This window comes from Brienomyrus brachyistius, chromosome 6 (assembly GCF_023856365.1).
Source record: "Brienomyrus brachyistius isolate T26 chromosome 6, BBRACH_0.4, whole genome shotgun sequence".
Classification (NCBI taxonomy): Eukaryota; Metazoa; Chordata; class Actinopteri; order Osteoglossiformes; family Mormyridae; genus Brienomyrus; species Brienomyrus brachyistius.
This window is the reverse complement of record NC_064538.1, coordinates 8,239,629-8,252,477: the sequence shown is the minus strand read 5'-3', so window position 1 is coordinate 8,252,477 and position 12,849 is coordinate 8,239,629. Positions and strand designations below refer to the sequence as shown.

At 41.0% G+C, this 12,849-nt stretch overlaps 1 protein-coding gene across 1 annotated transcript; it reads left to right on the top strand.

The window, feature by feature from the left end:
* Positions 1 to 9,018: 9,018 nt before the first annotated feature.
* On the top strand, positions 9,019 to 11,227 carry sp5l (Sp5 transcription factor-like). The gene is made up of 2 exons (XM_049017962.1): positions 9,019 to 9,141; positions 9,740 to 11,227. The coding sequence occupies exons 1-2, from the start codon at positions 9,082 to 9,084 to the stop codon at positions 10,784 to 10,786; spliced, it is 1,107 nt and encodes a 368-aa protein (XP_048873919.1). The 5' UTR covers positions 9,019 to 9,081; the 3' UTR covers positions 10,787 to 11,227.
* The last annotated feature ends 1,622 nt before the right edge of the window (positions 11,228 to 12,849 follow it).

The following is a 12,849-nucleotide window of genomic DNA, read 5'->3' as shown; positions in this document are numbered from 1 at the left end:
GCTAAATGTCATGATTCAACCAATCACAATGGACCCATAAAATCAAATTCCTTTAAGCCAATCTACAAAAAGCACATTTAATTCTCTTCGCCCAAATAAGATGATCATGAAAAACCTGAAGGCATATCCAACAAATACCAAAGTCCACAGTCAGTAATTGGTGTTCACCCCTGTATGCCCGCCTCCTCTCAGCCCTACCTGCCAGAACGGTGCCCATTGTGAAGAATATTAGCAGCAACAGAGCCGCACCAGTGATCTGCACACATGGGGCCTGCCTGCACTGCGCAGTGAACACTGCTTCACTTCTTCAATCGTCCATGGTGGCTTTGAAGCCACGTGTTTTAGCATAAATCTTAATCTGTCTTCTCACACGTTGCCACTTTAAAATGCAACATCTGCACATGAATCCCTTGTCATGACTTTCTATCATTTTGTAAAGCAAACAAGAAAAAGTTAACATGGGACACTATATTTTTATTATTCCCAATTTATTCATAATTTTTCACTTATTTATAGCCAAATTAAATTTACCACCAGATACTTCAGAAAACAATGGTCTTCCTCTGTTTAAACATAATTAAGCTTGTTATACATGCATGATCAATAGTTTTTTGGTAGGAACCTAAAAGAAAATAAGCACACAGTTAATCAAAATATTAAAACAGAATTACCACCCATGATATTCTGCTTCATCTCTCCAGTTGAAGACATCAAAAACCTAGACATTGAACTTGTTGTACTATGAACTGACCTTCCTCACCATCTTAGCAGTTTAATCATCGAAACATCTCACTCTTGTGAATGTACCCTTATCATTAATTATATTTATTATTATATTTAAAGCTGAAGGGGTGGCATGATGGTGCACTACTATTGCCTCTCATGAGGCAACAGTTTGAGCTCCACCCTGGACTCCATGTATGTGGCATTTGCATGTTCTCCCCGTGTCATTGTGGGGTTTCCTGCAGGTTCTCTGGTTTCCCCCACAATCCAGAAACATGCTCTGATGAATCAGAGTTACCAGATTGCCTGTTGGTGTGTGATTACACCCTGTGATCGTTTGGTGCCCCATCCTGTGTTGTGCCTTATACCCATAGCTTCTGGGGTAAGTTCTAGGCCCCTGTGACCGAGTGGTTGCAGAAAATGGATGGATATCATGCTGAAAATCCACCTGCTCATGAAGGAGAAAGATGTTGAACATGCTCCTATACTTAATAAATATCTTATTCTATATATACATTGCTATAATGTGATGCTGCTTCGTTGGTAGAAGTCAGAAATTCATACAAAACCATAGAGATCATTTTGTGATCATTGAGTATAAAGCAGCCCTTAGACCCTGAAGACCATTTGTAAAAACACACATCTGATATGTTTAAAGCAAGAAAAATGCTTTTAAACAGCATTATTCATTCTGATTATCACTGGCAATATAAAGTATAACACCAGATCTCCAATTTATCAATATCAAAGGAAAATATTACGTATACTGTTCCACTGTGAGTACTATTGATAGATATTTTAGATCTTTTTATCAAAAGACCTGCACTTTACAAGTTTGAATATGTTCAAATGATATCTACATACATGTATACGTATTAGTCAACTTTGAACATGAATCATGTTTTGACTGGTTTTTGCAAAGTTTGACTGAAGACTGAAAGAAGTTCTATTGAATTGAATACTACTAGTACTACTGCTTCTACAAAAAATTATTATTGTTATGTTCGCTGAAAGCGGGTCAGGCGCACGGACAGGCAGGCAGGCAGAATACAGGGCAAAACTAGGGGTTTAATCAATGGACTCGGGGCAGGAAACATCAGACGACAACTAACATCAATGACAGACACTGAACTGAGGCAAGACGGGGACTGAAATAGACCAAACAACAGGATACAGCTGGGTACAATCAGGGAAGCACACGTGGATAATCAGGGGGGCGTGGCACACACGAGGATCGTATGATGGGCGTGACAATTATTATTATTGTTATTATTAATAGTAATAATAATAAAAATAATACTGTGATGGGCTGGCCCCCGTTGTTCCCTGCCTCGTGCCCATAGATTCCGGACTCCCCGTGACCCAGAAGGATAAGTGGTTTGGAAAATGGATGGATGGATAATAATAATAATAATAATGTTATTGATTTAAAGATAATAAAGCCCCATATCATTCCAAGTTTTAGTATCATTATTACAATTGTCATGATGCCCATTACAATTATTAGGTACGGCTTTCATGTGCTTCCCAAATGATCATTGTTTGCTAAAGGGAAATGAATTCCAACAAAATAAAGAGAGACATTTGGTAATGAAGGTTAGTGAAGAGCGGCAGGTGATACAAAAAATATTATACAGCCTCATTTTAATTGGGATCATGATCAAACGCATTTAAGAGGTGCTATTGTTAAGATTTATATGCCCTCCAAAAAACCACATAAAAAATTCTTTTTGTATGTGGGAAAATGTAAGAATCAAGTACGTGATCTGCATTCATCAACTAAACCAACAAAAAAAGAAAATTAGAAGATTTACAGATGAAAGGATGTCAGCGCCATGAGCTGGCAGTCTCACATACCCGCTAACGACGGCGTGCAAATGAAGGCCCGAAGAGGGGATCCTTGGAATGGATCCTCACAGGAGGATGCTGTAATCATCTGTGCTGTCAGTGTGTTTCTGAGCCTGCCCCTTCTTACTCTGCACTTCACCTACTTTGCATAATGTTCCCTCTACACACAAGCAATATTTAAACCTGAAGCCTTTGTTTGGGACATCTATATCTTAACATTTCCTCAAAGTACTTATTTGGGGGTATTGATGGTATATTTTATATCTGGGTTATGTTAAAAAGCGTTCTCTGTTTCACCCCCACAACCCTGCATGGGAAAAGCAGATAAAGAAAATGGAAGGATGGTTGAATGGATGGATGGATGGATGGATGGATGGATGGCAATAGAAAATGTTGTGCATGGTGATTTTTAGATTAGTATTTATTTATAATGATGACTTGATGAAAGGTCCCAGTTTGCACTAAATTCCTATATAATATTTTAAGATTAGGACTGACTAATTATCCTAGAAGAAAAATCTGGCTTAACTGATTTAATATAACGAAATATTAACCATACAAATAATTGATATTTGCCAAGACCCTGCGCTGGATACATGGTTGTAACATGGAAAGATGGTATTTCACAGTGCCAACCCCAAGTGTGCGTCGTCAAAAACGAACTATGCAAATCACGTTGGAGCTTCTGAAGGTGCACAGTTCTAAGTTCTGAAGTAGAATTTTATACAGGTGATAACCACACTCTTCCTGATATGGTCAATCGCCTTCATCATTCCTATCGTGTCCCAGGTACAGGCTGTTGGGAAAAATGAGAGTATGCATGTTTGTTCTGACAAGCACTTGTGGGTTCCCCTCAAATAGCTGAAAATTCGATGATCAGCTGCACGGACACTAGCAAAACCCTGCGATGCTGCCAGCACTCCGTTCTCAGCTGTCCCAACAAATGGATTGTTTTTCTATATGTGTTTCTGCCTTTCTTTAAAATGTATGTGATTATGTCCCAAATTAATTATGCCATTGTTAATAAGCTCTTGATTACTACGTGGCTTTTCAAAACGAGATTTTACGCACTGGCAAGTTATTTTAAGGCACTAACACTTCTTGTTCTTGAATTCATTTTAAATGTAAAGAAACATACGTGAAGTGAGTGGGGAATTACAACTGACAATCACTGAAATAATAAAGTAAAATAAAACTATAATGTAGAATAATAGCATAGAAAGTAGAAATACATTTTCCTCTCTTCTAGGTAAAATCGACAGCTTTGCCACCAGTCTATCTAATTTGTCATTCTAAGCACATGGACACTCGATTTCTTCCTGCTTGTCTGGGGTTTATGTTGTGTATCGGTGTGTTTATTCCTCAGACTTTTCTTATCCCACAGGAACATTTTATAGTGGCAGCTCCTTTTGGGGGAGGGATGCCTGTGAGTGGAAGGTTGTTGGTTCAAGCCTGGTCCTTGCAGAATAATCAGATATCCATGGGTCCTTCAGTGTCATGGTGAGCGAGATGGGATAGGTAAAAAGAGATTATTATTATTATTATTAATAATAATAATAATAATAATAATAATAATATTAAATTCCAGCATAGGCTCTGGACCCCCGCGACCCTGGATGGGACAGGTAGGGACAATAAATGGATGGATATACGTAGTCTGATATTTTTTTAATCCCTCAGGTCTTTTATTTGTTGATTATTTTCTCCCTTTTATTTTCTTACTACTGCCACCTACCTCTAGTTTACCATGAAAATCAAAAACTTTAAAGACTAAAATTGTCTCAATCTTGGCAGTTTTTATGCATGTATGTATGGCACTCTGTCATTGGGCTTTTAACTGGGTATAAAATTCTAAGTGGTCAACAGCCATCAGTAGAGATGTCTGGAGAAATGGAAGTAGAAACTGGAAGGAGCACGTGACACAGTAGCAGGCTCTTCACACACTACTCCTACCTGAGGTCCCGGACACCCCCACCTGTTCTCATTTCATCTCTGGAAGAGAGGGTGCATGTCAAGTGATTGTTGAATTGAAATATTGATGTGAAGTATCAAAGCTTGCAGTATTACTCCTGTGTTTCCAGAACTAACTGAGAGAAGCTTTGATCCTGGGCTCCTGTGATCTGACTTTTGAAGCTCTATAAAAGTGCTAGAAAACAAAATGCAAACAAACTTCCAGTGCTTCTAATATTGATAAAAGTTTTCTTTGACATGAGGAGATATATTTTTGTGCCCATGAGTGAATATATTTTGCATATCTGAGATTGAACAGTCACAGGCATTTTATCGTGACTTTGTGTCCAAAGCATGTGTCACGGCATGTTTGCAAGTTTTTAAGAGAATGATCTTTATCTGCAGGTGAAATAGATAACACTTTACATTAAGTGCGCCTTCCTAATGCATAGATTATGCATTCATAGAAAATTCAGTGCACCTTTATAATGCATTTATAATGCATTCATAAAACATCAACTTGAATTATAAATTCAATATATATACTTTTTCTGCATAAAACAAAAAAAAAGCTACATTCACCATCTAACCACATATTCAGTAGAGGGCCACAGGGGTAGAGGCACCTGGAAAGTATTTCATGCAGTTTTGGTTACAAGGCAGGAGCCGGTCCATCGCAGGTCACATGCACACACACAACTGCATGTCTTTGGATTGTAGGAGGAGTCAAAATACCCCGACCTGAAGTGGGAGCAGCTCTGCAGACAGCAGTGGCACCCATCGGACCACCATCTTAAAACAAACAAATTAATTAATGAATTTTAAAAAATAATCTTTGGAGAAATTGTGCTTAAGTCGTATTGTGCTTAAGTGGAGCCTCACTCCTGTACTGCTACTCATTGTCATGTGGTCAGGAGTGTGGAGAAGGACTTTGACACTAGTATCACTGTGAGAGGGAAGGGTCATTTGGACTGTACACAGATATGCACTTAGATTTATCATTCGGTTATCAGTGAAAAGGTTCTCTGTGCAAATGGCCCAGTATAGCCAGTTGGGACAATAAAGGACTCTGTGGGTCTCTTAGCCCACCGCAAAGATCAAACAGAAGCTCGACTGCATGCTGGCCATTTGTCTTCATTCTCATACAATTTATACTCCTATAACTGAAGAACCACATGTTGGGTCATTTGTGTGGACAAAAAAAGGTTCTCTGGTATCTGTGCGACAAGCCTCAGTGTGCACAGTCTGGAATTCCATTATAATTACCAAGTAACATACATTTTCGTCCAGAACTCTAACCACCACATGAGCAGAGATTGTGTGTGTTCTCCCCATGTTGGTGTGGATACCCTCATTTGGAGCTCCCACAGGTTACAGAAATGAGGCTTAGCTTGCTTGTCTGGAGAGTGGGCTTATGCACGGGCATGTGCCTTTCTAAGGAGCCGCAAACCTATCCCACTTGTCTCCTGCTTCATGTCCCATGCGTACTAGGATGATACTCCAGACTCCCCAAGAGACTGTCCTGGATAAGTGGTCATGGAAAATGACGAGAGGGTGCTTTGGCAAGGATACCTGCTGCACTAACAGATGTGATTGCCAGGATTACTGGTGACTCCCAAAAAGTTTGTTTTGCAGGCCAAAGCACCAAATCCGGGGCTGGATCCAAGGTCTCAGTAAATGAGGTAATGTTGGCAGGGCGACCACTGTCACAGGAGCATTGTTTTCATGGTTCAAAGTGGGGGGGAGAGTCGTTAGCACTTCAAAAGCACTCACCAGGGAGGTGAGGGGGGTAGGGGTGCAAGATTGTGGGGGAGTTCATAGATAGAAAAATGAATATTTGTGTATTTTATCTGTTTGTGTCTTTTGTAGGCTTTGTGTGTCTGGTATGGCGATGTCTACAATGTATTTGACTTTGTATTGTGTGCAGGTCTTAGAGGAATGTCTGATGAGGAGAGGTTAGCTGAGCTGAACCTGTTCAACCTCGAGCAAAGGAGACTAAGGGGGGACATGATCCAGGTATATAAGATTCTAACAGGTCTGGATGCTGTTCAGCCAAATGGCTATTTACACTTCTTTACACAGTATGGAATAGCCTTCCTGTTAGTGTAGCGCAGGCTAAAACCCTGGGTTCCTTCAAATCTGAGCTAGATAAGATTTTAACAACTCTGAGCTATTAGTTAAGTTCTCCCCAAATGAGCTTGATGGGCCGAATGGCCTCTCATGTGTAACTTTCTTATGTTCTTATGTCTGTTGTGTTGGATGCTTCTATCTATTACAATGGTTCTGTTATAGTACAGCTTGTGTGATGTGTTCTCCAGCACTGTTTTCACTGAGTTATTGGAATTATTGGAAGCATCTGATTTTTCTATTTGTCTTTGTTGCAAAGTGAAAAGGCACTTTTTTCATTAATATGTGCATGTTTCACTGATATTGCAGTTGTTAAAAATCATTATTCATTATGTGGTATGTCAGTGGATCTAGTCATGTTGGTATCATGTTTGGCATCTGGTGAGTGAATTCATCTTCTGATGACTGATAAAGTGTTCATTTGTGCCAGCTATCATGGGGGGGGTGGTTGAGGCTCTGGACTTGAAATCCAAATTGGAATCTCCCCATGCTGGTTCGTATCCTATTCCCAGCCTCGCTTCTGGGAGTGGTGCATGGCCAAGCTGGTTAGGAGGCTGTGTCCTGTGATTGGAGGGTCACTGGTCCAAATCCCCGGTTGCTTTGAATAAAAGTGTCAGATGAATGAATTTAAATGTAAATCTCAAAACAGCTGCCCTGACTGGGCTTATGCAAATGGAGACTTTTCATCCTTAACATAAATTCCAACCTTAGGTCATGACCCCGACACCTGCTCTTGTGCCCCTGACAGCAGCCCTTAATTTCTGTCTATCTTCTCCTCCTCCCAGTTGAGCTAAAGCTGTTTGCTTTTGACAAACAATATCCTGGCCTGTCCACTGAAAACCTGTCATGCTTAATTTGCCTGCCGGTGCCCTAAGGAGCAGCACCTGGCACAGAAGGAGCTTGACACACTCCTCACTGTCTGCCCTGTGAAAATGATCTTTGTGTCATGCGATGTGCCGGTGAACGTCCGCCTCTGATTAATTCACCCGGAAAAAGACGGCTGATTACTTTTCCACTGGAGGTGGCTATGCACCCTAATAGTTGCAAAATACAGAATTTTACATCTAAACCACAAGTAAACCCGCTGAATACATATATTGAAAGTCCAAAGACCACAACCAAAGACAAATAATTTCAAAAAAGTGTATCTGAAAATGAATACGTTTTAAACAAAAAATAAGATGTAAAAGTGATTTGTGTTATTTAGCATTTATATATCCTATAAAGTGGACGATCCAAAGTGGAAACAAATAGGTCAATGATATGACAAAGACAAAAGTCTATTGTTATTCCGTAGGCAGTGAATAGGAATCACTCTTGTTTAAATGCAGATGCACGGAGCAGTCAGGGTTACTCTAATGATAATTGGCGCGCCGACTTCCTTTGAACGCTCAGAGTGGACAATAAGTCTACAGTATACGTGCAAGAAATGTGCCGTCAGGATCTGCATTTAATGCCTTAAGATCAGATAACGGCCTTAACTTGAACCTTGAAGTGTGACAATTTCACGGCGGGCCGCTGATTTCACTTGTCATTTACCAGAAGTGGGAGCTCGGCTTTGATCCCGTTTTATTCAAGCAGCTTTCTTACAGACACGCAAACGAGTAAATCGCGGAGATTGTCATTCGTCGTAAACCAGCCATTAAGTTTGATAACGATAAGACTGAAGTGTTGCGTTACTGTGCTCTTTGAGAAACGTTTCATATAAAACAATGAATATATGCTAACTTAAAGTAAATTGTGTTTAGCTTTATTGTCTCGTTTTTACCGTTTACATTAAAGTCAAATCTGACCATTATAAATGAGGATTTATTACTACCCCTTGCTCAATGCCGCAATACCAGGGCTCTCTTGAGACATGAATGAACTTTCTTTTAACGTTTAATTTATAAATATGGGTCGCAATTATTATTATTATTATTACTATTATTATTATTGTGGTTGTTTTATTATTATGTAATTAGCCGAATGATTTACTCATCCATTCTTAAATTCCGCGCGACCCCCACGCTCCATTCTCACTCTTTGGAGAAACCCCGCAGAGCGGGGCTATTCACTATAAACACACCGTGCAATCAGACGGCCTTTCAAATGATCTCAAGGACGTATTGCGATTGGCTCTTCAGACACTTCAAAAGGCAGGGTCGGCTTTTGAATGTCCCTGGTTGCGAGAAACAGAGAGACTAGGGAAAGTTTCCGGAGGGCGAAGCCTGTAACGGGCACGGATACTCTAAACACTTTTCACTGGATGTATCACTTGCAAAAACACATGGGATTATCCCCGTATTCCTCACCTTTTTGTTGGTCTTGGTATCACTTTCGTTCTGGACCCTGATGACTGCGCTGTTCTTCACAGATAGTTACTAGCTGGCTCGTGCTCGTGCGCCTCGCCTATGCAGCCTGTGTTGCAGGTGAGGAACGAAAAGCGCGCGCATGCAGATGGCTGCACTTGCATTACCCAGGACTGACAACTTTCTGCAAACCTTCCTACAGGTTCGTGAACCATTTCTGTACATCTTATGCTATCTGTCTTAACATACAATAGCTGCCTACTATAACAACACGTATAACTCCTACCATTTGTACTTTTAGTCGGAAATTATCAAGGTGTTTTTGTTACACGTAACCAAATGTGACTCTTCTACTATTTTAAGCAGATTTCTGTATGTTTATAGTTTTTCGGGTAACATTCACTAAATTTAAAAATGTGTTAGTGCATTTAAATGTTGTTCAATTGTTCATGGAAAAAAGCAAATAATAAATAAATAGATCGATGGAATTTATGTCTTACGGAAGTCTGCATTTTTTTCTAAGCTTCTTTCCCATAAATGTGTGCTCTTTATTTGCAAATATCAGTGGTTAATTTTTCCTTGCCAGAGATGGGTAATCAGTTGAATGCTGATTAGATGTAACTGGAAACTATCATTAGATTAATGTATTTGTGATATAATTGTTCGGGATATAAAATATATATTTTTAAAAATCTGTAAATCAACTTACAAACATATGCGTTTTCTTTTTCAGGAAATTTTACCAGCACAAATATAATAATAGTTTATGTTCTGTGATGTTATGCCTGGCCTGTTTGCAGGACCGCACCCCCAGCTCTTCCCCAGACGGAGGCCCCCACTGCTTGTCCTTCCTGCCCTCCACGTGCAGCCAGTCCTGGCCACTCAGCTGCAGTCCTGGAGCAGAGGGGCCCTGGTTCCCCTGCGAGGTGGCAGTAGGCTCCACATCCAGCATGTTTCAGCTCTGGAGTAACGAAATAGCATCTGGCTCCAGCCTTGGTGCCCACCAGATGCCCTTTCCAGTACCTAAGGTTCAGTTCCCTGGACATGTGCAGTCTGCCCTGGGCTCCTACTCCCACCATCACCATCATCACCATGAGCTGCCTCTTACCCCCCCTGCTGAGCCCTCCACTGCATACTCCATTGATCTCTCCCCTGTCAAGGTCATTTCTTCCACCCAGGGGCAAGGCAGTAGCTCCTGCTACACTCAGACCAATAGCATGGGCCAGAACTTCCCCAGCTTCCTGCAGAACTACTCTGCCAGGCACCATCATTCTGGAGGACCTGTGGATGAGGGGCAGCAGTGGTGGAGCCTTCCACAAAGTAACACGTCTCCCCCAAGCCATGCTTTCTCCCTGGGAGGGCAGCTCATGCTGGGTCACCAGCCTCAGATGACCACCTTCCTTCAGGGCAGCTCCAAGGCGCTATTGGGTTCCACCCGTCGCTGTCGACGCTGCAAGTGCCCCAACTGCCAGACCTCAGCCAGTGGCCTGGAGCAGGGCAAGAAGAAGATCCATGTCTGCCATGTTCCCGAGTGTGGCAAAGTCTACAAGAAGACGTCACACCTGAAGGCACACCTACGATGGCATGCCGGGGAACGGCCCTTCATCTGTAACTGGCTCTTCTGCGGTAAGAACTTCACTCGGTCAGACGAGCTGCAGCGCCACCTACGGACGCACACCGGGGAGAAGCGCTTCAGCTGCTCACAGTGCGGAAAGCGCTTCATGAGGAGCGATCACCTGGCCAAGCATGTCAAAACACACCAGGATAGGAGGGGCAGGGTAAATCAGCCCACCATGGAACCACAGGGGGGTGCTGGGGTTCTGCTCAATGCCATCAAAAAAGAGTAAGAGAACCAGAAGCCAAGAACCGGAAGCTGTGAACTGGCCGCATACTGCAGGCCATGTACGCCGTCTTTATATAGGTCGATATATTTATCTGCATCATATATTTTCTCTATCTGCGAGTCACATAACTCCTCCGATCCTCTAATTGGTTAACGATGGTTAACCAATGGTTTTTAATTTAATTATCTTTCACAAAATAATGGTACACCCTGCATATTTCGGCCATAATCCATGATAATTTAAATAGAATTGAAATGCAAGAATAATATTTCATCACAGTTTAAATTAGTACTATGTATGCATACTTTAAAGAAAAATGTTTGTGTATTTATTAGAAACAAATGTTTGTAAATAACCATTGGGTGTAAAACACTATTATGTTGATGCATCTAAAATTCTTACAGTTAAATGATTTGTATTTTATGCAATTTCCTGTCATTGTCAAAATACATCTTTTGTTTGCATGGTGAGCATTTGTTAGGTTTTGTCAAGGACGAGGTCTTTTCAAACGAAGCATCATTGTTTGGAAAGGTCATGTAAATTATCCACTTGCCAGTCGAATGCCAAGAAAATGAGACAGAACACAAACAGTCAGATGTGTAAGTTTTTTTTTTTTTTAATTTTTGTGATGTATGCCTGAATATTTTGCTGATACTGTTGTTCGAATTTGTACAGAGTAATGTAATATCTAATCTGTGTTGCAAAAACTAAAGATTTTCTGCCTTTTAATAAGATGATTACTAAATGGTGTTGTTTAATAACATGTCAAGACATTTATAAATGCATACAATTCTTTAAAAAGAACCAGATAATTCCAGTAAATTTTCAATGTAGGCTTATATTAAAGACAATGAATCTCCTATTATGATTTGCTTAATCATTTCTATGAAATGGTTGAACAATGGCTGAAGGGTGGAAATTCACAGTAATTAGATCCTCTGCTACTCCCACGTGGATGAAGGCTGCTTCCTTTGATGTGACCGTTGTGAAACAATACCACGAGCCCCACTTCCGGGCACATTCCTAAGGCTGGTTTATACTTCTGCATGGAATCTGCATCATAGGTCGCTACGTACCCTACACTGCAGCCTGACACCAGTAGTTACATTTCTGGGGAGATGCATCAGGGTATCGCATAGGTGACTGCGTAGGATACACGGCTATGTCATACCTGTGACATGGATTGTACGCAGAAGCATAAATCAGTCTTTACTCTCACTGTCAATCAACCGAACAATCGTTTCATCATCTTTGGGGTAAGCGTGTGGCTCAGTGGGCCAAGCCTCTTTGCCTGTGATCAGAAGGTTGTTGGTTTAAGCCCCGTCTCACCCTGCTTGCAGATCCTTGAGCACAGTCCTTAACCTCCTCCTCTCTGGGTGCTGCAAGAGCTGGTTGCCCATTTTTTTGCCAAGCTTGTTCTCACCTGTGGAGAGCAAGATGGGGCAGGCAAAAAAGAGAAGTTCCCCGTGGGGATCAATACCATGTAACCATCTCATCTTGCCACTGTCCAATGCTGAAGTTATATTCAATCAAATCAGCCCCAAATGCAGCCTGTGTAGTTGTTCATACAACTCATTACTGGCATGGTATTTTTTCTGGAATTAATGGCAAAATGCATTGCTTGAAATATGAACAAACTAATAGATAGATAATATTTGGTTATTCTTCAAAATGCATTAATGTAAGGCCAAAATCTATTTATATTAAATTGTATATGAGTCCTGCATATCATAAAATAAACGGAATGCTGTAATACCAGAATTAGTTACCCTATGTACTAGATATTATCCACTAGGGGGCAATAAAATATCATTCATCCACCTATCTTCTAGCCTCTTGGTCAGGGCTGGGAGGGTTTCTGAAGCCCAAGGTAAAGGGTGGAGCTGCACCCTACATGGGATATGAGTTGATTACAGGACACATAATTACAGGACACATAATCATACACTAGGGGTGATATAGAGATTCCAGTTGGGCTCCAGGAGACGAGTGGAATATTAAAACTGCACAACCACAGAACAGAGGTGGAATTCTGAAACTCCAAGTTGCGAGGCACTAGTGGTACC